The sequence below is a fragment of the Oncorhynchus kisutch genome, linkage group LG25 (genome assembly GCF_002021735.2).
Source record: "Oncorhynchus kisutch isolate 150728-3 linkage group LG25, Okis_V2, whole genome shotgun sequence".
NCBI classification, from domain to species: domain Eukaryota; kingdom Metazoa; phylum Chordata; class Actinopteri; order Salmoniformes; family Salmonidae; genus Oncorhynchus; species Oncorhynchus kisutch.
In genome coordinates this window covers 18,450,043-18,477,085 of record NC_034198.2, presented here as the reverse complement: position 1 = coordinate 18,477,085, position 27,043 = coordinate 18,450,043, and the positions used below count along the sequence as shown (strand labels likewise).

Below are 27,043 nucleotides of genomic sequence, written 5' to 3'. Positions count from 1 at the left end.
AATAAAGAAATAATAGAAAAGTAATAATAAATACACAATGAATAACGATAACTTGGCTATATACACAAGGTACCAGTACTGAGTCAATGTGCAGGGGTACGAGGTAATTGAGGTAGTTAAGAACATATACTGTAGGTAGGGATAAAGTGACTTGGCAACGGATAGATAATAAACAGTAGCAGCATACAGTCTGTGATGAGTAAAAAAAAAAAGTTTGTGCAAAAAGGGTCAATGCAGATAGTTTGGATTTCTTATTGGTTAACTATTTAACAAACTATTTAGCAGTCGTATGGCTTGGTGATAGAAGCTGTTCAGGGTCCTGTTGGTTCCAGACTTGATGCATCGGTACCGCATGCCATGCGGTCGCAGAGCGAACAGGCTATGACTTGGTTGGCTGGAGTCTTTGTACATTTTTAGGGCCTTCCTCTGACACCGCCTGGTCCTGGATGGCAGGGAGCTCGGCCCCAGGGATGGTACTGGGCCACACGCACTACCCTCTGTAGCACCTTTTGGTCGGATGCAGAGCAGTTGCCATACCAAGCGGTGATGCAACCAGTCAAGATGCTCTCAATGGTGCAGCTGTAAAACTTTTTGAGGATCTGAGGGCCCATGACAAAGATTTTCGGCCTCCTGAGGGTGAAGAGGCATTGTCGTGCCCTCTTCACAACTGTGTTGGTGTGTGTGGACCATGATAGATCCTTAGGAATGTGGAGACCGAGGAACTTGAAGCTCTCCACCAGCTCCACTACAGCCCCGTCGATGTGAATGGGGGCGTGGCTCGGCCCTCCGTTTCCTGCAGTCCACAATAAGCTCCTTCGTCTTGCTGACGTTGAGGGAGAGGTCTCTGACCTCCTCCTTATAGACTGTCTCATCGTCATTGGTGATCAGGCCTACCAACATCGTGTCGTCAGCAAATTTAAGGATGGTGTTGGAGTTGTGGGTGAACAGGGAATACATCCCTGGTTAGGATGGAGGTAGACCGGCATGCCGTATTATTCATGTAGTACAGTGAATAGGATTTAATGATGTCTGAGAGATAGAAAACGAGAAAGAAGAGGGTTTACTCTGTAACACTGGACAGGGATGAGAGAGTGAATTTGCAAAATGGTGCACAGTGTTCCTCTCAAGATGTTCGCTTCACACATTGATTTCAAAATGGCATCCGGTGTCAGATCTAATGAGGTGATTATGGTGTCTTCAGCCTGGCTCCTGCTGCAGGAAGAAGGACAGTGTCAAAGAGACAGGAGAACACCTCACCTGTCTTTAAGAGAGGCATTGTCACAATGAAGCGAAATGGGGGAAGTTTAAAAGAACACAACTACATAGTAAACCATGTTTAAACGAAGGGACAACCTTTACACGATGTGATAAACACACTACAGGTAGGATCTTCATTTCATCATTCCTGGGGTTGCAACTCAATATTAGGAAAGTGTTCTTAATGGTTTGTACACTCAGTGTAGTTCATCATGCCATTGATCAGAGTATTATTCAAGCTGTGTGTTTGTGTGTACAATATTACTGCAGAGAGATACATTAGATGACGTAACAAAGACTTGATACCACACCATCCGAGACCAGCACCTCAGGCTCAAGATCAATACTCTAATAAACTCAACTCAAAACCCGACATCTCTCCAAAATGAACTAGAACATAAATAATGGACGATAAAACAAACACTTCCTTTTCCCCCCTTGTCATTATTGCCCTTTTAATGTTTTCATCTTCAGGAAATAGATTTGGAGATGGATCACAACTGAAGCTGATGAAGTTTAATTTAATCTCTTCTCATGTATCATTATTTTAACAATACCATCAGCGTTTCAGAGAGAGCTTGTGCGCTCGGAATGGCAAGTCCGGTTTCCAATTCCGCAAAAGGCAATCATTCCATTTGTGTTCGCACATAATGGAAGCAAGGAAAATAGAAATGAAGGAGGAATGGAGGGAAGAGGAGAGGAAGAAGGAGAGAGAGAGAGAGATTTTTTAAAGTTATCTCTCTTCCCCTGTCTTCGTCGCACTGGCTCCTCTCTCTGAATAATAGATTAGAGATGAGAAGTGTAGTTTTCCTTGCAGGGGGGACAGCCAAGCAGCATACTGATGTAGCTATGAGGTCAGCTCAGTACCGTCAAGATCAGCCTGCATGTTTAAAGGTACTTCAACAAGCATCATTTTTTAAATGATTAGTATAAATATTTTCATTGGCGTTATATTAGTAGCTGAACCGTTGCTGAAGGTCACCGGCTGCTCAGTCAGTATTCAATGACTTACTCTACAGTATGATAAACAGCTAGCTATATATAGTGCAGTCAAGTGTATTTTTATTAGGTATCTTTGTACCCCAGCAGTTTTTTGTGCACTGAACCCTTCCAACCCAACTGTCAATGTCCAGTCACATCCGGAACAAAATGTCATAAGGTTAACAAGGTGGGTTGAATAGTGCTACCCAACTCACCTGATCAAATCCAATGTTATTGGTCACATACACATATTTATCAGATGTTATTGTGAGTATAGAGAAATGCTTGTGTCCCTAGCTACAACAGTGCAGTAGTATCTAACAAGTCACAACAATACGCACACATCTAAAAGTAAAATAATGCAATTAAGAAATATATAAATATTATGACGAGCAATGTCAGAGTGGCATTGACTAAAATACAGTAGAATAGAATACAGTATTTACATATGAGATGAGTAAAGCAGTATGTGAAAATTATTAAAGTGACTAGTGTTCTATATTATTAAAGTGGGCAGTAATTCCATGTCTATGTACAGTACCAGTCAGATTTTTGGACAGACCCACTCATTCAAGGGTTTTTCTTCATTTTTACTATTTTCTACATTGCAGAATAATAGTGAAGACATCAAAACTATAAAATTACACATGGAATCATGTAGTAACCAAAAAAGTGTTAAACAAATCAAAATGTATTTTATATTTGAGATTTTTCAAATCGATGATGACAGCTTTGCACACTCTTGGCATTCTCTCAACCATCTTCAACCAGCTAAATATGAAGAAACCCCCCTGACTGAGTAGGTGTGTCCAAACATTTGACCGGTACTGTATATAGGGCAGCAAATGAGGAATAATGATAGGCTACATTTTCCACCTAAAACGGGGTTGGTGGTGTGGATGTGGGGGAAAAAAAGCTCAGACTGGCTCAAAGAGGAGACATTGTCCTTTTTGCTGGGGATTCCAAGTTGTCAGATCACCAAACGCCTCTAGTGAGAAAGACTGTTCGCTGCTCACGTTCCGTCATAAAAAAATAAATGAAGACTAAACATGGTATTCTACTCCCTCCACTCGTGCTCTGAGCCCCTGGTGTTTAAAAAAATATATATTGGACCCAATCCGTATGTTTGACACCTCTGTTCTAATGCATTCACATGGGAGCTAGCTCTCAGTAAGCTAGAAGAGGCCTATTCCGGGATCATTATTTTTATTTCACAGACGGGTTGTGACATTTGGAGAAAGCTTATCAGGTCAAGAGGAGGTCAAGAGGAGCCATGAACATGTGTCTTGAAATGTTCCCCATCAAGGCCTCCCGAGGAGCGCAAGGGTCTAAGGCACTGCATTGCAGTGCTAGAGGCGTCACTACAGACCCGGGTTCGATCCCGGGCTGCATCACAACCGCCCGTGATCAGGAGTCCCATAAGGTGGCGCACAATTGGCCCAGCGTCGCCCGGGATAGGGGAGGGTTTGGATGGGGGGGGCTTTACTTGGCTCATCTCGCTCTAGCGACTCCTTGTGGCGGGCCGGATGCCTGCAGGCTGACCTTGGTTGTCAGGTGAACAGTATTTCCTCAGAGGGCAGGTGGGTGTTAAGAAGCGCGGCTTAGCAGGTTATGTTTCGGAGGACACGTGACTCAACCTTCACCTCCTGAGCCCGTTGGGGAGTTGCAGCAGCGAGACAAGATCGGGGCTTCTCTCCCCTGGGGGATAGAGGGAGAGGAAGGCAGAGCCTGGCACTATTTCCAGAAACTGGCAGTCTCTATCAAAAGGATGAGACTAAATATGAATAATAAAAGAGAGAGAAAGATACTATATTATATTCGGAAAACATTGATGAGAGAGATGAGTTACACCATGCCAATCCTTAATTCTGCTAACAGTCTCTTATGGGAAGGCTTGTCACATAACTATAGGAGGATGCTTCAGTATTAGATTGTGTTCTATTTCCAACATAAGTGGATACGCAAAATTCCAGAGGATGCTAAATAGTGTCAGCAGCAAAATTTCACCACTGAAAACAACATAGATCAGCTGTGTATTGCTTCTTCTCCTGCGCATTTTGCTCAAAGAAGTTGAATAACAAATCTAAAGGAGGGAAATTAGCATGAAAAACTCCTCTCATTTCAATCGATGCATAAAATATCTGCACTTACTTTAATGAGCAGCAATAAAAGTTGCCACGCAGCGCGGCAGAGAGAAGACGAGATGAGAAGAGAGCATCCTGATTGATGTTGCACATTAGAGAGTGGTAGCCTCCTTAACCGAGCAAACATCACAGCCTCCTCATTGTCCTTCTCTTCCCTTCCTTCCTGTCCTCTCTTTTTTTTCTCTCTCGGTCCTTTCCTCCGGCTCTCAAATTTTTTCTCTCTGTCTGTCTGACTCTCTCTCTCTCTCTCCCTCTTGCTCAGAACTCCCTGGCGAAGTTCTCTCAGAACTCCCTCTCCCTTCTCCTCTCCTCTAATCTCCTCTCCTCTAATCTCCTCTCCATCCCTGAAGAGCTTTCGCTCTCTGAGAATATCTCTCCTCTCCTGACCTGGAGTGGGTGATAAAGCTCTGAAGTAAACCCTGACATATGTTTACTTATGATAAATTTAAAAAATAACACGCCCGCTCAAACACAGGTACCAGTTAGCTAGCTCTGCAGCTCTACAATTAACATTCCCCATTTCTCACCATCACACGTTTTTCCCTAAATTCCAACACCATATCACCTCCGCTCCATATTCAGCAGAGAATGCACCACCTGAGAGCAACAAAAATGGAGATGTCTAACATTCTCCTCTCTGCAATTGTGTGAGAGGAATCTTGCCCTCATTAAGTCCTAGCTGCTAATGAATGCTCTGGCCCCATCACTCTCTGAAGGAACCATATTAGCAGGCCACTCATTGGATATTCTGCACAGCACTCATCTGGCAGGTCAGTGACACCACCACCCAGCACCTGACCTCTACTGTGTGAGGGGGGTTCACAGATGAGCCAGCTTTCAATCAAATGCCTGTTTCAGGTAGTAGTGCTTGTGTAATGAGTCACCTTTCCCGAGATCTTAAAGTGGAACTGCCAGCGTTTTGACTACTTTGCAGATATGAAACAAACAGAAAATCTGAATATCAGTTAAAATGATCCAAATGCCAGTTTATGCTAGAGGTTTTAAAAATAGGTTCCATTTGACAATTCTATGACGTACAGTAAGACATTGTTGGCAGAATATATGGATGCAGTTCAATATAATTCATTTTTGGTAGTCCCAAAAATATTGCTATCAGGTTATAAATCACAGCTGGCCATTGTTTGCTGTCTCCACCCATTCGGATGCACTGTGGACAAAAACGGGTGAACGTAACTAAGGCTGGGAATGTCAATACAATCAAACTAGCAATACAATCAGACTATCTATTTATGTAGCAAGCTAAAAACAAGGAGCTCTCACATTAGCTAGCTCCCTGCTGGGAGGATTTCATGTCATTGGAGGAGAGTGAGTGACCAACTTTTTCCCCTCATTGTTTTTTTCAGGGGCTACAGCTAGATGCAGGTGTAATTTGGTTAGCTAGCAATAAATATGAATCGCTTTGCTAGCTAACTTAAACGACTGTTATCCAGTTAGCATATTGCTTGCGTGTATGAATTCACTCTGGCTATCTACTCCAATTTCAAAGCACAGAATAACTGATGAATTTAACGGGCAACACCCGCTGAATATGACCGGTGTCAGTAGCTAAACGTATGCAAAAGAGCGTAACAGCAAGCTACGAACGCTCTAGATAACACGTAAACAGCCTAACCAGCTCTGCTAGGTGCGAGTAAAATGGTCAGAGTGAGCATATAGTATGCTTACTTGTTCTCTCATTTGTGTCTGGAAGTAGCTAGCTAGCAAGCTAGCCAACATTAGCAAGTTAGCTTGTGTACTTGACTACCGTTGTGAGGAATGCTCTGATCAACCCTACTCCTTAGCCAGTGCATCCAGTGTCAATCGGGCAGTGTACGCTCAGAGAGCGGAAAGCTCTGAATTTACAAATGAGCACACTCTGACACTGGAGGCAATGTATGAACGCACCCTTAGCTAGTTGTCAATCAGATGTACTTGGCAATTATCAAATCGGCGAGCAGGCAAGTTCCCATTCAGTTGTCAAAACGTGGGTTGGGACAAGCATGCATTGGCAGGCAAGATACAGCAGCAGGCTACTATTCCCCATCATTTATCAGTGCAATTTTGACAGCCAACTAGCTGAACTAGTTTGAGAGGGTTTATCCCTCGTTAGAGTTGAGCTCATCTCTCTCTGGCTAGCTTTAGTTGTTGATCTTGTTGTTGTTGATGTGCATAACTGAGGGAGAGAGAGAATACCCTTTCACGGTTGTTTGATCAATAGGACTGTAAAGTTCCCAAATGCAAAAATCCATTCCGGTGTATTTTGTGGCTTTTGGCAAATGTGTTCTAATGATCTAAAGTCACACTGTTGCTACTAACTATAAACACAGTCCAGTTCAAAGTGAATGATGGCAGGCCAGTGTGGCAAATGGCATATTCGCATAAAGGCCTACTGTACTTCTGATTGGCTGTGGCGCACCGGTCTGCGTATTAGGTTTTATGTACCGCAATGTCCATTAATTGCCCAAACGCACGGCCGCTTTCCCACTCTACATTGCTGAGGAATTTTCACAAATGCCTAACTATACGTCATTCCCAAACATTCTAATAATTTATGAAAATGACCATATCTAAGTGCTCGCTTGTCAAAAATTATAAAACAAATGTGTATTTCTTCCTGGGGGTGTATATGAACAGATTTGAGTCAGATTTCATGTTGCTAAAAGGCTGTCAGTTCCACTTTTAAGAGTTGTGTTATAGCTGCCAGAGCTATATGTCTCATCTCAGTGGGCTAACACAAACAGGTCACATGCACAAACAGATTATGTCCTTTATTAGCATCATTGGAGGCTCTATACTATGTATTGAGGCAGAGGAGGAGGAGGAAGGTGACTGATTGGGTTGACGCTTGTGTGTCATAGAAATGAATAAAGAAAGATAGGATCTGTGTGGTTTGTTGTGTGTGTGTGTTGACATCGTAGGAGGCTCTTCCTGTTTGTTGTTTATGTCTTTGTCTCCGTGACGACGCTAACGAAGCTTCTAAGATTCTTGGGGGAGGATGTTTTGGTCAGGCGTCATGCAGCCCCAATTTTTTTATCATGAGGTCTGATGGTACAGTATGTTGTTGTTCTATCAAATTTGATTCATTCCAAGTCTGATTCATCTGCATCTTGGAGATGAGTGTTTTAACAGCAGTGGGAGTTTTTGGCAGTGAGGGACTCATCATAATTCTCAGAATAAAAAGTAAGAGCTATTTAGAAGAAAACATCTGTCAGTATGACAACACAACTACATGAAAGTAGAAAATGTCCTTTGGCAGTAAACCTCTCACTCCCACCTCTACCCCTCTGATCGCTCTGAAAAGGTATTTTCCCAACCTTTTAAACAATTTCTCTGTTGTAACTCATGATATTTGAAACTCCACAGCTAGTCTGGGTAAAAGGAGTATAGGAAATGTACACATATACGTTGTAGATCATATGTGCTGAGAATTAACAGTAAACACAACAATATCATTTAAAACCGTCTGCTACTATACTGATTGATATCATTATATCAATCATTATCATATTATCACATCATATTTACAAAAACAATCCTCCAATGCCATGGAAACACATTTAAGGTCATCACCAACTGGAATTAACTCGGGGCTTGGTGAGGTAATGAGGATAGAAATAAAAGATTTGGGATTTCGTCTTTGTCTAAAGCAATTACTTCTATTCAGGACTGTTCCGGCCGTGGCTGAATGTCGAATCATCCTCACTGACTGACATACGGATGCGGGAAATTAAAATGACTGTCTTCAACCAATCAAAGCCTCTAAGTTGAATTGGAATGCTTTATGGAATTTGCATGCATAGCTGGCTGTCAATCTATCTGCTCTCTGGGCTGTAGCGGAACATTTCAATCAATCAAGGTGGAATTATAGTATCTCCTCATAAGTGACAGGGATTTTCAATCCGGCTATACAGAGTGCTGAGCTGTATTATTCTCTATGGACTTCCTAGCTTGGCTAAATATGTGTGACACATCTCAAAGACTTTGGTATAATGTGACAGGGATGTACTGTACGGACTTCTCTTCGGGACACTAGCTGAATAAGAAAAAGGCTAGTCAATAAATACAGTAGTTGTGACAGGCCTTGTATTATTTTCTACTTTAGATCACAGAATACAGTTAATTTTTTATGGGAGGCTTGTAAGTGTATGACGTCACCAACAGGCTCTTGAACAGCTTCTATCCCCAAGCAATACGATAAATAGATAACAAAATAGCTACAACGGAACAAGTTTTCCTTGTATCTTTACTGACCATTTATGTCAGTATTTGCAGGATTCCCTATGCACACTCACTGGGCCCTACACACTCACTGGGCCCTACACACTCACTGGGCCCTACACACTCACTGGGCCCTACACACTCACTGGGCCCTACACACTCACAGGGCCCTACACACTCACTGGGCCCTACACACCCACTGGGCCCTACACACCCACTGGGCCCTACACACTCACTGGGCCCTACACACTCACTGGGCCCTACACACTCACTGGGCCCTACACACTCACTGGGCCCTACACACTCACTGGGCCCTACACACTCACTGGGCCCTACACACTCACACACGCTGTCACTCCAACACACACACACACACACACTCCGTCATTTGCTCACTCACACATGATATGCACATACATTTATACTGACTCTACACACCCGCACAACCACTCACATGCAAGCTGCTGCTACTCTGTTTATCTTACATCCTCTTGCCCTATACATATCTACCTCCATCTCTCCAGTATCCCTGTACATGTAAATATGGTATTAGATCTGATTTTTAAATATTTCCTGTATATAGTATAGTATATATAGTATGCTTGCTTACTTATTTATATTATTCATTCTTCTTATTCTTGTTTCTCATGTTTTTTTCTTCTAGTAATACATTTTTTTTAAATGATTGCATTGTTGGGTATTGAGTTTGCAAGAAAGGACTTTCACTGTACTTGTGCATGAGACATTAACACGTGAAACGGAAACCTGAAACTGTAGGGAGCAGAAAGACAAGAGCAGCTCTGATATGCTCTGATTTCTGGAGATATGTTCCAAAAAAACTCTATTCGAACTACAGCGTTTACACATACGCCATTTAGAAGACGCTCTCATCCAGAGTGTCAGCGTACGTTTTCATCTGTTTTTTATATACTGATCCCCTGTGGGAATCAGAACTGTGGAACTGCAAGCACCGTGCTCTACCGACTGAGTTACACAGGACCACTAAAGATGGAGACTGAAGATCAGTGACAAACTGAATTTTTGATGTATACCTACTTTGATGTATTGCATATCATAGTAGCTACATCAACAGAAAAGATCTACTGCCATAGCATGGCTGAATGTCACCATTACCATTCACAGAACACAAACAGACTTTTACAATTCTATTTGATAAAAAAAAGGCTGACTATACAGGGAATAAGGTGCCCTTTCGGAGACAGTCTAGGACAAAACAACAAGAGCAAAGGAATTGAAAGAGGCATCTTGGTCGTCCAGACAGATGGCAGAGGAGACAGGAGTGTCTGTCTCTCAGAACGATAAAGTCCAGATAGAGAGAGAGAGAGAAGCCCAGTAGGAGTCAGAGCCAGCACAGATAACACTGACTACTGAACAGATGGCTACTCACCCCTCCGAATACACCTGTCCTGTCCTGTCCTCCTCACACAGATACAGGAAGTGGAAGGCTTTTAAGGTGTCACGCAACGCAAGGCATAAAAATGGATGGGCACCAACATAAATGTCTGTCGACCGGCTGACAGGTTGCCAGGGACACTGCAGGTTGGACAAGGTCCTTGAAGGTTAAAGACTGACTGGATGTGAATGGGTGTGACTTGGTGTTCTACAGGAGTAAATTCAAGATTGGTATAGCGGCGAAGTATGTAAATCCAATCCATTAGTATGTGTGTGAATGTTGTTGCTATTGAGTGACTCGGTGGACCCATGAAATAGAAATGAGTGGGAGTTGACACATGAAGCCAATAGTTGAAGGCAACTCGGGATACGACGCAATGAGAAAAGACGTGTGTGCGCACGTGTATGTGATGCCTCAAATCAGTATTTAAAAAAGAGCATCAGTATCTCTGAGAAAAGCTGTCATACAGCTCTCTCTCTCTCTCACTCACTCACTCACTCACTCACTCACTCACACACACACACACACACACACACACACACACACACACACACACACACACACACACACACACACACACACACACACACACACTTTGTACAAGGATAAGACAGAGTTAGCCTATATATAATTTAGTCTTTGTGCTCTGGGTAAAGGCTATGCTTGAACTCCTTTGAGGTGGACCCAGTGTTGTGGTAAACCCTAACAGACAGATGTGAAGCTTCCAGCCCCTTTGACCTCTGCTATATAGTCCCCAGGGAAACAACAACACACAAACAACACACACACTGTAATTAACTAGCTGAACAGACGCCTGCTTATTCAACATCAGCCCTGAAAACTAAATCAGGACTCAAAAATAACCTTTTTCCTCCGATTTTGGTCCAAAGCTTTTACCCACGACAAGAAGAAATCAACTGAGAGGGCAGGGCCCGTTCCTTACTCTACATTAGCAGGTGATATCGAATGAGAACATTCTCCAAACCGAAGTCAAAGACAAGCAGGGGATTGATCTTGATATTCTACCCTGCTGCTATGTGAATATCATGTGCCTCGCTGCAAATGGATAAGCTCCATAGAAATGAGCTATGTGTTAACAGCAGAGGGAGAGAGAGAGAGAGAGAGACAGTGTAATAAAGACAGACAGAGAGAGAGAGAGAGAGAGAGAGAGAGAGAGAGAGAGAGAGAGAGAGAGAGAGAGAGAGAGAGAGATAATTAACAAGACAGAGGAGGAGAGGGACTGCATGACAAAAAGAGAGCTAAACTGAGACAGAAACACAACTACACCATAGAACTACTGTAGCTGTAACAAGACCTAGTTTGCTTGTGTATATTTTTCGCAAGCTAGTCCAGGAGATCTGTTATATTCTAAGTGCCAAGATTCCAATCTGGAAATGTGTATGTTCGGCGAAAAAAAATATGACTACCCATTGTTACAAAACTCTGGGTTTTGCTAAACCATACCCCATGATGCCTCACAAATATACAACTAGGGATGGAAGCAGAGGAAGCATCATCTGTGAGAGAATCTAAAAACAAAAAAAGGATACCAGATATATAATGTAGCAGCGATTCACATTACTCATGTTTCGTGAGAGAGAGAGAGAGAGAGACTGTAGCCATTCTGGATGAATACCATTGTATATAGTCCGACCCCCGGGGACCATAACACACTGAGACACAAAAAAGGAGCAAAGACAGAAACTGCTAATTTTATGTAAACAATAAATCATCATTCTCTCATTAAAACAACAGAGGCAAAGCAGAGAATATTCACAGATGGAACAGAATAGGTTGAAAAATACATTTGAATCCCTCTCTCCATTCCTCGTGAGGACGAGAGATGTTGATTTATTGGAGTATCACCCAATGCAGTTCTGGTCCAGCTCCAACCCTCCCTTCAGCCCCACAGAGTACAGGGTTTATGGGCAGGCAACAGACCAGATGTCAGCCAAACCCAGGGACAAATGTGTCCTGTGTAAATCTGCAGAGCCGCAATTACACGTTCCTCATCGGATATGAGGAACATGGATTCAAGAAGTATTGACTCTGTGGAAACAGATGATATACATCTCCTAATGTACAATCATTTATATAGCTTTTCCCATCCACTCTTCTACTGTACTGCTACCGCCCAAAAGGGACCAGAAGTCATGACGACGGAACAAGACGTGGCTGTTGGCTGACTTCATGCAGTAAAAGCTTCTAATATAACAGATGCAAAGTATATGAACAAACTAAGAAAAGAGGGTTCCTCAAGGGTTCTTTGGGAAGGGTAATGGTTCTAAGTGGAACCGTAATGATTTTGAGGCCTTCAATGGTTCTTTGCAGTTCAGAAAAAGTTAGTGATAGTGATTAGTGATAACTAAAATGTAGGTGGCAGAGGCTCATTTGAATATTTTATTTGTGCTACCGTGAGTTCCAGTGTCATTCCAGTTTATGTAATATGTTGTGTCATTATGGCCAGTGACGGTGTCTTGTGAAAGACTTGTGTTTCATTTAGAACCATAGCAGGGGTACAGTGTGCACAGTATGGGTGAGGCTGGGTAGTTCCAATAGAATGCATGGCCTTTTGGGTTAGAGAGACGAGGTGTGTCTGAACTTTTGTACGTAAATTTGATATTTCCATTATGAGAGAGAGAGAGAGAGAGAGAGAGAGATGTTGAAATCATTTACATAAGTATTCAGATCCTTTACTCAGTACTTTGTTGAAGCACCTTTGGCAGCAATTACAGCATCAACTCATTTTCAGGACTCTCCAGAGATGTTCGATCGGGTTCAAGTTTGAGCTCTGGCTGAGCTCCAGGAGGTCCTGAGCGCTCTGGAGCAGGTTTTCATCAAGGATCTCTTTGTACTTTGCTCCTTTCATCTTTGCCTCGATCCTGACTAGTCTCCTGGTCCCTGCCGCTAAACAAATTGCCCACATCTTGATGCTGCCACCACCATGCTTCACCATAGGGTTGTTGCCAGGTTTCCTCCAGACGTGACACTTGGCATTCAGGACAAAGAGTTCGATCTTGGTTTCATCAGACCACAGAATCTTGTTACTCATGATCTGAGATTCTTTATGTGGCTTCTGGAAGGTTCTCCCATCTCCACAGAGGAACTCTGGAGCTCTGTCAGAGTGACCACCGGGTTCTTGGTCACCTCCCTGACTATGGCCCTTCTCCCCCGATTGCTCAGTTTGGCCGTGCTTCCAAACTTCTTCCATTTAAGTATTATGGAGGACACTGTGTTCTTGGGGACCTTCAATGCTGCAGACAGTTTTTGGTACACTTCCCCAGATCTGTGCCTCGACACAATCCTGTCTCGGAGCTCTACAGACAATTCTGAATAATTATGTAAATAAGGTATTTCTGTTTTTTGGGGGGGTTTTGCAAAAATGTCTTACATCTTGTTTTCACTTTGTCAATATGGGTTATTGTGTGTAGATTGCTGAGTTTTTTTATTTTTTTAAATACATTTTCGAATAACTAAACAACTAAACTAAACAACTAAACCAAACAAAATGTGGAAAAAGTCAAGGGGTCTGAATCCATTTCGAAGACACTGTATATAGAAATATGTGTGTATCAGCTACAGTATACATTTAGCAAGACAAAAGAGTGGGAGGAGATGGACACACACACAATATATATATACAACTCTTATTTTCTATTTTTGTATTTGATTTAATGTCATATCTGATGTTGTTGTTGCCTATTAATGTTTTATATGTGGACCCCAGGAAGAGTAGCTGCTGCATGTGCAGTAGCTAATGGGGATCCTAATCAACTAAACTAAACTAAACACGCGCGCACATACACACACACACACACACACACACATTGCAACTTCTAGAAGTGACATATCCCTAGTGTGTGTTAAATGGAAGGTAAATGGAGGAGAATGAATCACAACAGGACAGTCTACAGTGATGCATACTAATCAGTATTTAACCCACGGGGAAACACAGGGCCTAGCTAATAACATCCATCTTGAGGAGGTGTGTGTGTGTGTGTGTGTGAGTGTCCTCCGTGGGTGTATGTAGATGGCTGGGTCATGATTTCCACCCCACGCTCTAAGCCAGGTAGACGGCAACATCGCTGTTTTTCTGTGCATTTTCTATTTCCTTTACCCCAATTTTCTTGACACCAAACAAAGATGTACACCGATAATAATGTATATAACTTGGCAGAGGTACAGTGTGCGCAGTATGGGGGAGGCTGGGTAGTTCCAATAGAACGCAAGGCCTTTTGGGTTAGAGAGGGAAACTGTCGGATGTTATAGCGAGTGCAGCAAAATGCTTGTGTTACTGTGTGTGTGTGCGCGTGTGTGTGCGTGAGCACATGTGTGCGTGCGTGTGTGTGTGAGAGAGAGGAGAGAGGGACCGTACTTGCGTTCTAAACCATAAGCATTTTGGGTACGCGAAAATAGAAGGCTTTATAGCATGTGACATTTCAAAAATGTTGCATACTTTCAATGCCATTAGTACCCAGCATGTAGTACTAGGCAGGGCAGATATCGGCCACGGCCACGGCCAGCATGTAGTACTAGGCAGGGCAGATATCGGCCACGGCCACAGCCACGGCCAGCATGTAGTACTTTGCAGGGCAGATATCGGCCACGGCCACGGCCAGCATGTAGTACTAGGCAGGGCAGATATCGGCCACGGCCACAGCCACGGCCAGCATGTAGTACTAGGCAGGGCAGATATCGGCCACGGCCACGGCCAGCATGTAGTACTAGGCAGGGCAGATATTGGCCACGGCCACAGCCACGGCCAGCATGTAGTACTAGGCAGGGCAGATATCGGCCACGGCCACGGCCAGCATGTAGTACTAGGCAGGGCAGATATCGGCCACGGCCACAGCCAGCATGTAGTACTAGGCAGGGCAGATATCGGCCACGGCCACAGCCACGGCCAGCATGTAGTACTAGGCAGGGCAGATATCGGCCATGGCCACGGCCAGCATGTAGTACTAGGCAGGGCAGATATCGGCCACGGCCACAGCTACGGCCAGCATGTAGTACTAGGCAGGGCAGATATCGGCCACGGCCACGGCCAGCATGTAGTACTAGGCAGGGCAGATATCGGCCACGGCCACAGCCAGCATGTAGTACTAGGCAGGGCAGATATCGGCCATGGCCACAGCCACGGCCAGCATGTAGTACTAGGCAGGGCAGATATCGGCCATGGCCACGGCCAGCATGTAGTACTAGGCAGGGCAGATATCGGCCATGGCCACGGCCAGCATGTAGTACTAGGCAGGGCAGATATCGGCCACGGCCACAGCCACGGCCAGCATGTAGTACTAGGCAGGGCAGATATCGGCCACGGCCACGGCCAGCATGTAGTACTAGGCAGGGCAGATATCGGCCACGGCCACGGCCAGCATGTAGTACTAGGCAGGGCAGATATCGGCCACGGCCACGGCCAGCATGTAGTACTAGGCAGGGCAGATATCGGCCACGGCCAGCATGTAGTACTAGGCAGGGCAGATATCGGCCACGGCCACAGCCACGGCCAGCATGTAGTACTAGGCAGGGCAGATATCGGCCACGGCCACGGCCAGCATGTAGTACTAGGCAGGGCAGATATCGGCCACGGCCACAGGGAGAAAAAGAGGTAAAGAGGGAATGAGGAAGGAAAGCAGAGGAGATGTATGTATCATTGTTGACTCAGCAGAAGGAGTCTGGTCAGTGTATGGAGGGATGGTGATTGGTGGATAAGGGGTTGGATAGAGGTATATGGATACGCTTTATAAGGGTCAGAGGTTAGATGGAGTTGGATCGATAAGATTAAGGGTTATATAGATATAGAAAGTGTTGTACTGTACCTTTGGGCTGGCCGCGACCCAACGTGACGAACCCGGAAGAGATGAAAGTATGAAGGTCGTGACCCCCACTGCTGCGGATGCTCTCCTTTCCGTATTGGAGACCTGCAAGAGCCAATCACAGAGTCAGAAACCTGGTGTAAATCTATAGGGACATCGAGGAGGAGTCTGCCAAAGACTGCTTACTTGCAAAGTTTCTCTTTTTGATCACCTAAGAACAGCAGACACTTCCGATTACTTTGATTCTCACTATCACTGTTGCTATCAGAACCCCTTGATCATTCTCTTTTTAAACTAGAAAATGGAAGAAAACTAGTCTAAATAAATAAATAAATAACCATGCTAATAAAAATCCATAGGAAAGACCACTGTGAACCCAATCATGCTTCACTTACCAGAGGTTGCCATAGCTGCAGATATCATGTCTTAGGCTTACTGTACGTCTCGCCTGTATTATCCTCCCATTCTATTACCATGGTAATTGTGTTGTGAGCAGTCTCACACACACACACACACACACACACACACACAATATCATACTCAATCCTTCCTGTCTAACCTTTATCATGGTTGGGCTATGTTTCTGACCCTAGATGACAACCTGTGAATCCAAAGGACCTGTTCAAAGCCAATCCCAATCCCCTTCTCCTGATTCTTTCCCCAACGTATTAAGGTGAGATAGCGTGAAGCACCGCCACGGAAAAGGCTATGCATTACGAATGGATTGTCCTTGATAAAAGGATACGTGACTTTCACCTCCAATGAGCACCTATGCACCTATGCACCTATGCACCTATGCATGTGACAGATGTAGGAGATAGAGAGGTACCTTTTGACACGTGATAACTTTTTTTGTACCTTCTCGAGTTCCCGGCTCTATATAGCAGAAGAATGTTAATAATCAGATAATTTCATTATGGAATGAGAGGGAGAGATGTGATGTTGTGTAGCTCGGAGAGACTGGCAAGGTTATTCAACTCCAAGGGCGATTAAGCTTTACCACAGTGAGACAGGCGGGGGTAATTGACATGGTGTAGTGGTTTTACAGCGTTGTCAGTTCCCTATCTACTGTGTAGGGGACATGGTGGCATGCATGTCATCTGTATCGTGTACTGTATGTACTTTCTCTCTCTCTCTCTCTCTCTCTCAACCTCTCATGCACTGTAAGCGCTCAGCCTTTGTAACAACCAATCTACCAATGCTGTACTGTGCAATACTTATTCTTCATGTCAGAATTGTTGCTTCTAATTAACAAGAAGTAACTGTACGATGCTACACTTAAAGGTCTTCATAAAAGGAATTACACCCTCGCACCTGCCTCGCCACCCACATACCTCTCACATACACACATGACCACGCACGCACGCACGACCACACGCACACGCGCATGAGCACATGCAAGCTCTGACACACAACACGGGTGCACACAGGAAGTGGTTTATACAAACCATGTTGACACAGTCAGCATAGAAATACCCCTCTTTAAATGGAGGAGATGATTACCAAGCCCACAGGGAGGGAGAGCGGGAGGGAGGTCAGTGAGGAGATGTAATAGCCGTGCAGTTCTGGGATTAATTGTTGGAAGATTAGAAAAACAAAAAATGTAGAGAGAAAAAAAGTGCAGACTGAATCTGATTATGAAAAGTGCCAATCGGCGAACTATATCTTAATTAAACTAATGAAATCATAGTTTAGTAATCCAGGCAAAACTCATGCATGCTGTGCTGCCAATCTCTCCGAGGCAATAGACACACACAAACACACACATACGCAGAGAGTGAGACTAACACCCATACTCGTGCAGAAATACACACACAATCTCACAAATACCCAAATACACACACGCATACACACAAACGCGCACACACACACACACACACACACAGCACTAAAGGGCTGTGGGAAATGTCCAAAAGTCATATCAAAACAAGGTTACGTAAAAAGCGAGAAGATTAAATGGTTGTCATTTGTATATAGTCACCATTAGCTGTTTGTGCATCAGAGTCATCGTTGCACTTTGAATGTCAGAGATACTGTGGTTGTTGTTGAGTCAAAAATAGGACGTTAGGATATGGATCCTGGAGTATAAACAGATATTCTGCACAACTACAATAAACATAACTTCCTCTATTCATTATGGACTTAATTCACCTTTTTTTTATAGCAACAACCAACATACAGTAACAAAATCTGTGTTTGCAGTGTAATGTTAATGTTTTTCCCCCATGAGAGCTACACGGGTCCAAAAAGAATTATTCATTCATTTTCTCTCGCTTAGTTTCTTTACTTCAAACCCAGAAGTACGTTTAACGTCAAATCCACTCAAGCCCTCTAAACTGAACAACTGTCAAGGACTTTTCCTTGTTGTGGCTGCAGGGTGTGTGATGTTAACTCTCAGACCTAAAAACAGGTTTCCAAGCTTACAACTCAAGCAGAGTGGATGACAATATAAATAGCATGGTATCCTATTCTGCTGTCTGCACAGTTTGCTCCGGGATCTGTTTTTAAAAATGCCCGGACGGCGGGACAGGTTTTCTAGCAATTTACTAAGGATACCTGTGACATACCCGGCCTGCATTTTTAGGAATGCATCTAAAGCTATGCTAAGAAAATCATCTGTTTTTTTGGGGCAAAGTGGGTTTTCTTGTTGTGATGTGGAAAACCACGGCATTCCATTTTAGGATCAGAGGGGGATGTCATTTCATCTCTTGGCTCAGTTGGAGAGGGTCCTCTTAGGCTTCTCCACACCTTAGGCTTTAGCTATACCTGGTTACCGAGGACTCTGGGACATTCTGATTTAAGAGACCTGAGGGGCTTGTCTTGGAAGGCTGCGACGTGTGTGCAGGGTTTCTTTAATTTATTCATTTATTTGTGTCTTTCTTTCATTCGGTTTCTTCCTTTCTCTCCGTTCTCCATGTTCTGTCTATCTAACTGTGTCATCCTCAGCGGGGACATCTCTCATAGAAAGAAATCCTCTAGTCAGGAGCACAACAGTACGGTATTATACTGGAGTCGCATTTTGCCACACATGAATATGCAATTTCACTGCGAGTGAGTGGTTTCTATCTCTCTCTCTCCCTGTGCTGCTGTACCACCGATCCTGATCCCGTTAGAATGGCAACTCCCAATTTATACCCACACATTACCCATGTCATCTCTTCTGCCTGTCACTGCCTTTCATGTCCAAGACCACAGGACTTCCTGGTCCACAGTGTAGGGCGAGCTGGGCTGGGATGGGATAAGCTAGCCTACATGATGAGCTATGTTCACTTGCTAACACTAACAACGATTGTGTGCAGGAAGGCAGGCAGACAGAGACACAACACGACAGTCAGACAGAAAGGCACAGAGAGAACGAGATGCTTGACCTCCGCTGAGTATGACTTCCCACAAGGTCATCCAGTTGGGTGGGTGCTTTCCCCCTGTGCCTTGCACGGCTCGGTGGGCATTAGGACCAGATTGATACAGTGAGTCAGGGGGACAGACAGGGCCGCTGCCTGGGAGCAGACTGGGGTCTTACTGTGTATCTCTCAAACACCTTTCTCTTTTAGTCTTTCTCTCCCTCTCGCTCAACTCAGACCTGCCTCACATTCACAGTAAACATGAGACCTGTTTGTGGTTGCAGGACTGTATGTCTTCAGAGATCCCAGAACCGAGATGTCAGTGTTGTTCTGTTCCCACTTCCCATGCGTGTGGTTGAATCCCATTCCCATGCGTGCCGACGCGGTCACGGTCTCGCTGCGGTCTGTGTTTCAGGGTGTCATCCTTGGCTGACTCACCCGCTGAACCACTCAGCGTCCACCGTTTCCACCCTGCCACAGACGGCCCGGCCCTGTTCCCTCACCAGCCACAATGATCTACACTAACAGGGCCTCTGTCTGTCTTTCTTCCTCTCTCTCTACTGTCTCTATCCCTCTCTTCCTCTGTCTACTGTCTCTATCCCTCTCTTCCTCTGTCTACTGTCTCTATCCCTCTCTTTCTCCCTCTACTGTCTCTATCCCTCTCTTTCTCCCTCTACTGTCTCTATCCCTCTCTTCCTCTCTCTACTGTCTCTATCCCTCTCTTCCTCTCTCTACTGTCTCTCTTCCTCTCTCTACTGTCTCTCTCCCTCTTTCTCTCTCTACTGTCTCTCTCCCTCTCTTTCTCTCTCTCCCTCTTGTTCCCACTCTTGCACAAATCGGATGATTATGGGATGTTAACACAGGAGATTACACCATTGACAGGGAGCGCAGCATGCCGTAGACACACAATGTGTGCACTCGTCCACAAAGAATGAGAGTCCACTGACACATATAAGTTCAGTAACAGTCTCATGCAGATGATTAAGCAGGTCAAAGTCATGAAGGATAATGATGATGCACCAACACATTCACACACTTTACACAGTATTCTCATACCACTTCACCAAATTTGTCTTTGATGATATGTACCCAAAACAGTAGAATATATGTACCAAATTATAAAGGTAACGTACCGTGGTTGGACTTGGACTGGTGGACAGGGGTGTAGTGGTTCTTGGAGGAGGTTTGTTGAGGAGTGTTGTCTTTGGGAGAGCCATTCATCGCTGCAAAGTTCTCACAGTCATACTGAGATATGGGAATGGGCCCCTGTTGCCTCAGGATGTCTGCAAGGGCCCTGGGGACACACAGAGAGAGAACTTTGAATATTTTGGGCACCAACTGTTACTGTTACTACTATTTAGCTAACTTCTCCAAGCAGCTACACTAAACTCCAAGGTGAGTGAGTGTTCTTGGCACTGGAAGGTTACAGAGAACCCTTAATAAAACAGTAGAAACAGACACAGAGTTGTGTTTATGAGAAGCCGATCTAATTAGGTTGAACGGTAGTGTTTTTCAGGCCGACGCCAGGTGTGTAGGGAGGTATGGTACCCTCGGGGACGAGGAGGAGAGGGAAGAGAGGGAATAGGTGCGTATGGAGGTATGGTACCCTCGGGGACGAGGAGGAGAGGGAAGAGAAGGAATAGGTGCGTATGGAGGTATGGTACCCTCTGGGACGAGGAGGAGAGGGAAGAGAGGGAATAGGTGCGTATGGAGGTATGGTACCCTCTGGGACGAGGAGGAGAGGGAAGAGAGAGAATAGGTGCGTATGGAGGTATGGTACCCTCGGGGACGAGGAGGAGAGGGAAGAGAGGGAATAGGTGCGTATGGAGGTATGGTACCCTCGGGGACGAGGAGGAGAGGGAAGAGAGGGAATAGGTGCGTATGGAGGTATGGTACCCTCGGGGACGAGGAGGAGAGGGAAGAGAGGGAATAGGTGCGTATGGAGGTATAGTACCCTCGGGGACGAGGAGGAGAGGGTAGAGAGGGAATAGGTGCGTATGGAGGTATGGTACCCTCGGGGACGAGGAGGAGAGGGAAGAGAGGGAATAGGTGCGTATGGAGGTATGGTACCCTCGGGGACGAGGAGGAGAGGGAAGAGAGGGAATAGGTGCGTATGGAGGTATGGTACCCTCGGGGACGAGGAGGAGAGGGAAGAGAGGGAATAGGTGCGTATGGAGGTATGGTACCCTCGGGGACGAGGAAGAGAGGGAAGAGAGGGAATAGAAAAACTCAACAGCCTCATGAAAGAAAATAACAACAATATTCCATTTCTTTCTGGCAGCACTTCAGAAGAGGAGGAAATCAAATGATGTTTGCATTGCTGCGGTTGCTCCAACCCTTGTGCGTGACAAATATCTCTACAGCATAACCGTTGCTGCTCTATAAATATTGTTCCTGTGTTTTAGTTATTTCACACCTGTGTTTTTCAGTTAGGTACTTTAACATTGGATGTGCTGTTGTGCAGATGTGTTAAGCAATTATTATTATTATTTTTAAATTTAACCTTTACTTAACTTGGCAAGTCAGTTAAGAAAAAAATGATTAGTTACAATGACTTTCGACCCCGGCCGATGCTGGGCCTACCCCGGCCGACGCTGGGCCGACGCTGGGCCGACGCTGGGCCGATGCTGGGCCGACCCCGGCCGACGCTGGGCCTACCCCGGCCGACGCTGGGCCGACCCCGGCCGACGCTGGGCCGACCCCGGCCGATGCTGGGCCTACCCTGGCCGACGCTGGGCCTATTGTGTGCCGCCCTATGGGACTCCCAATCACAGCCGGATGTGGTGCAGCCTGGATTCAAACCAGGGACTGCAGTGACGCCTCTTGCACTGAGATGCAGTGCGTCAGACCGCTGCGCCACTCGGGAGCCCATTATAATGATAACTTTGACCTTAACGTGATACATTATTCACTGTCTCGAGCTTAGTCCTGGGTTGAGTCATGCATGTATGAAAGGACCATGCGTCATAGAGGGAGAGTACAATGTTTGTCAGCGGTCGCTCATCGATGTCTTCTCTCCAACATGTGTTGTCCACTCGTCTGTGGTAACTGTAATGTGGCAAAGCCCAAAGGGAGCCGGGAAACAGCTGAGAAGACACACGGAAGCTTACACACATAACTACAAACAGCTACTTGGTGGAAATCTCCAACATAATGCTGATTAACCCTTGTCAGTTCACCACTGCAGGCTATGAATCCACACACCGCCACCACCGAGAAAGTGTTGGTATGATAGGTGGTATGGAAGTGGGGGGGGGGGGGGGGGCTTGAATAGAAGTTATATTTAAAATGTTATTGTCTATAACAGTCAACTGATAACAAACTGGTTTGACTTGACAAAGGCCTTGACATTTTTATTTATTTATTACATTTGACCCCTTTTCCTCCCCAATTTCAAGGTATCCAATTGTTTTAGTAGCTACTATCTTGTCTCATCTCTACAACTCCCGTACGGGCTCGGGAGAGACAAAGTTTAGAAGTCATGCGTCCTCCGATACACAACCCAACCAAGCCGCACTGCTTCTTAACACAGCGCACATCCAACCTGGAAGCCAGCCGCACCAATGTATCAGAGGAAACACAGTGCACCTGGCAACCTTGGTTAGCGTGCACTGTGCCCGGCCCGCCACAGGAGTCACTGGTGCGCGATGAGACAAGGATATCCCTACCGGCCAAACCCTCCCTAACCCGGACGATGCTAGGCCAAGTGTGCGTCGCCCCACGGAACTCCCGGTCGCAGCCGGTTGCGACAGAGCCTTGGCGTGAACCCAGGGTCTCTGGTGGCACAGCCTGCGCTGCAGTACAGCGCCCTTAGCCACTGCGACACCCGGGAGGTCCGGCCTTGACATTTTACGAGTATTTTTACGAGGGAAATGTGCATAGACATTGCTGTGTGTCTGGATTTATCCGTTTACATTTTAAGGGATGATGCATCATCAGTGCTCTCCGTATTATTACATTGGGTTTATGAGGCAGAAACCAGATTCATCACAACACCTGCAATGAAACATGCTCAAAAGAGACATCAAATATGCATCAGTAGGATCAGTAGGATCATTCCCTCACCCACACACCTGATTTGCCAGCCAACAAGTCTGCCTATCCAAATCATGTAGATGTTTCACTTTTAACACCTCTGCAAAAAAAATGTAGCTACTAAAACAATTGGATACCATGAAGGGTAGCCTAGTGGTTAGAGCATTGGACTAGTAACCGAAAGGTTGCAAGTTCGAATCCCCGAGCTGACAAGGTACAAATCTGTCGTACTGCCCCTGAACAGGCAGTTAACCCACTGTTCCTAGGCCGTCATTGAAAATAAGATTTTTTTTCTTAACTGGCTTGCCTAGTAAAATAAAGGTAAAATAAAAAAATAAAAAATGTGGCTTTCATGTGTACACTACTGTATTAATGGCAACCTCAATTCTGTATAATCCAATAGAATATAATTTGGGAAAAAATATGCAGCATTTGAACTATGAGTGGGTGATAGGGTCATTTTTATAAGCAGTGTCAGACTGTATTGGCAGGACATATCTCTGTTTAAACCTGTTTAAAAGTCCGAGGTTTTTTCATATAAAAGAGTTTCATTCCAAAATGCAATATATCCATTTTCAACAATCGCAAATCATTTGCTGTTCAATTATGGATTGGTTGAATGCTTATTGCCTGAGTGACAAAGCTCACTGTTTACAGCCTCCGTAGGTTTGCAGTGTTTCCCATGGCTGGGGTTCGGATCAAAGAACCCTACAAAGGAGTTCTTTATAGAACGTTTAGGGGTGCCACATATGGAGCAAGCAGAACCAGAGCCATATATAGTGGGGTCTGAAAGGATTGACTCTATTGACTCTACAAACATGAGCAATGACTGTTTAAAACAAATATTCAAATACTGAGCTATATTGTGTGCTCAAAAAAATTGGGATATTTTAATATTTTATACTAATACAATCCCCCGGAGAAACAGATTTGGTTTTTCTTAAAAAGGTATGGGTCAAAATAAAGAAAGTAGTCCAAAATGTAGGTTTTGGTCCCATATTCCTAGTATGCAATGACTACATCAAGCTTGTGTTTCCTGTTCGTTTGGGTTGTGTTTCAAATTCTTTAGTGCCCAATAGAAATGAATGGCAATTATTATAAAGGAATGGTAATTAAGTATTATACGTTATCATAGTAGCATCCACATGAATGTAGAAGTGTTTAGAAACATATTATATTCTTATTTACAATAAAAGTGACTCCAAAATGACACAATACATAATTTACCATTAATTTCTATTGGGCACAAATCTAATCTTAAGCACATCTAAATCACATCTAAAGTTAACGTTTGAAAAGTATGAGAACAGCCACAATTCATACACATAGAATGGGACCCATTCATGTCAGATATAACAACTGACACGTGACACCTCACAGTAGGCTGAACTATGACCTCTGACCCTTAATTGCCATGGAGTAATATAGTCAGTCTACTGTACATCTGTTCCAGGTGCGGCTAGTGTTCTTAGTTCAAGGGTTAGACCTCTTGGTATACTGTCTTAGACAACTGGGGGTTGTGGATACGCCCCATTTTAGCTCGGCCATGTTATACGGAAAACTGAAGATTTCAATTGACAGATTGATAATCCATAATATATTTTATACTGCATGCGAACATGATTTTATTACAGAATAATATGTTTAACGACATTGACATTTTTGTCTCAAGACATTATAGACCAGATCATGTTGCGGCACACATACGAGCGGGCTTTGCACCCAAGCAGGCATTCATTAATTCAGTCATTCTGACTTACCTATGGATATTCATTTCCTGAGGAGGCTCTGTGGCTTTGTCGTAGGCAACTTTAGCCGAAACTCCCACCACTAAAATAAATGCTATGATCCCACAGGTGATGTACACCGCAGTGTTCGTCTGGTCCATGCTCGGGTCAAAAGGCTGTCCCGTAGAGGCTGGCGACGGGGGGGGCGTTTTCACCCAGTCCGGCGTGTTGTAGTTTTTACAACTTGACTGATCCACTCGTTTTTCTTTTTCCTGGCAGCAGAACCGCAGGAAGCAGGACCCGCAGCAGTAGCGGTGAACCGTGTTGTTACACGCAAACTCTCTATCAAATTGTCCGCTCACGTCGTAGTAACCTGTGCACATATCGTAGTCCTTGGTCGTGTTCTTCTGCGGCGCAGCGGTGGGGACCGCCGCGGTGATGTTGGCTTCTTTTGCCTTGGGAGTCCTCTTGGTCTCCGTCTTCACTTTCTTGCCTCCCGTGGCGGCGCAGAAAACGCTCAGGGGATCCAGGTATATGAGGAGCAGCAAAAGGTGCCGTATCCCCATGGTGTGTCTAACCTGTCAATTCACTTCTGACGCGACGCTTGTGTTCTTTTCTGACTTGGTACTTATTGTGAATGTGATAGGGCTCTTAGTCTGTCAAGGCTGTCGCAACCCTGGCATCCGCCACTCGCGTTGGTCCCCTCAGTATCGATACTGTTACCATACTGGGTAGAAGAGTGAGTTAAGTTTATCATTAATAGCAGAGCTTCTGCAACCCATTGCGCTCTGATAGGAGAGTCGAGAACCGAGGACTCTGTGCTTTCCGCCGGGTTGGAGGTTCTGAAATCGGTCGGGTGTCGCTGTCCAATGTCCTGATTTCTATGGCGCGCCTTAGGTCGAGCTGTCTTTAAACAGTAGGGTTTGTGCGCACATCTTGCTGTGGTGAAAGTTGCGCTGTAGAAGAAACAAGCAAAACGCTTAATTAGCCATTATCCGCACGCCAAGGGTGGCGCATTAAGTCTACCAACTATTCAGCCACGCGATGGAAAACACTCATTTATTCCGATAAACGTTTTTTTTTTGTGATAAACCTTTCGTGAAGTATTTGACATTCAGGGCTTCTGGGCTTATCATATTGGCTGCATGCAGTCAATACGTGCTTGTTTAAATCCCTAAGCAAGCAGTGTCAATGCGCAGATGTTGCAACTGGAAATATCCAAATGCATACAATTCTAACAGAGTAGAACCAATATGTACAAAACTGTTTTAATTGCAGCCAAATATTAGTTTTTACTCGGTAAAATATCGCCAACGAAAAGCCTATTTCAATATATTAGACTGCTTAAAAGTAAGGTATTTCATTTTACCTTACAGGAAAAAGCACAACGCAATGTAATGTAGATATCTGCATATGAAGCTGAGGCACAAGCAATAGGTCAAAGTTAAAGTTTTGGTGATAAAACCTACCTCTATCAAGATTGCCGTTGACTTGCTTGCTCTCTGTCTGGCGCGGAGAGAGTGAATAGAATATCAGAGCTCAGCAAGAGACCACTTTCCACTTCTCCCCTCCCTCCCCGTCTCTCTCTTTTTTCTCCTCCCTCCCTTCCTTCGTCTCCCTCTCAAGGCGTCCACATCCATAGGTTCGGTTTGCTTCTAGCAGAACCCAGCTAGGCGAAGCAACCATCTGTGCTCTCATACTCCCTAAAGACCTTTGCTTGAAAAACGAGAAATAAGCGGCAATATTACTGTGACTAGCTACCATAGTCACAACATAGCCAGAAACACGGGATAAATATTTTAATTTAGATGTCAGCGTTATTTGATTCTAATTAATTTTGGAGTAGAATTTCCTTTTAATAAGTCACCAGAACTGACCTTCTCACAGTCATTCATTATAGATTCTGTGAGTTTTGCCTATTAGTGACACACTGAGAAAACACGTAAGACTGTGTGTGTGTGTGTGTGTGTGTGTGTGTGTGTGTGTGTGTGTGTGTGTGTGTGTGTGTGTGTGTGTGTGTGTGTGTGTCAGAGAGAGATCCTCACATGCCTGCAACAGTTGACTGATCACAAAGCCAGGAAGCAGTTGCTTAGTAACCACTTTTTACTAT

At 44.6% G+C, this 27,043-nt stretch overlaps 1 protein-coding gene across 4 annotated transcripts in view; it reads right to left on the bottom strand.

Annotated features, from left to right (window-relative positions):
- Positions 1–26,499, bottom strand: part of shisa6 (shisa family member 6) — a 68,095-nt gene extending 41,596 nt beyond the window's left edge. For all 4 annotated transcript variants that reach the window (XM_031805163.1, XM_031805164.1, XM_031805165.1 and 1 more), the window contains exons 1-4: positions 26,403–26,499; positions 24,967–25,889; positions 20,305–20,465; positions 15,834–15,935 (exon numbers count right to left, since the gene is read on the bottom strand). In XM_031805163.1, the coding sequence (XP_031661023.1) occupies positions 15,834–15,935; positions 20,305–20,465; positions 24,967–25,499 (796 nt within the window). In that variant the 5' untranslated portion in view covers positions 25,500–25,889; positions 26,403–26,499. The remainder of the gene's footprint in view (positions 1–15,833; positions 15,936–20,304; positions 20,466–24,966; positions 25,890–26,402) is intronic.
- Positions 26,500–27,043: the final 544 nt, after the last annotated feature.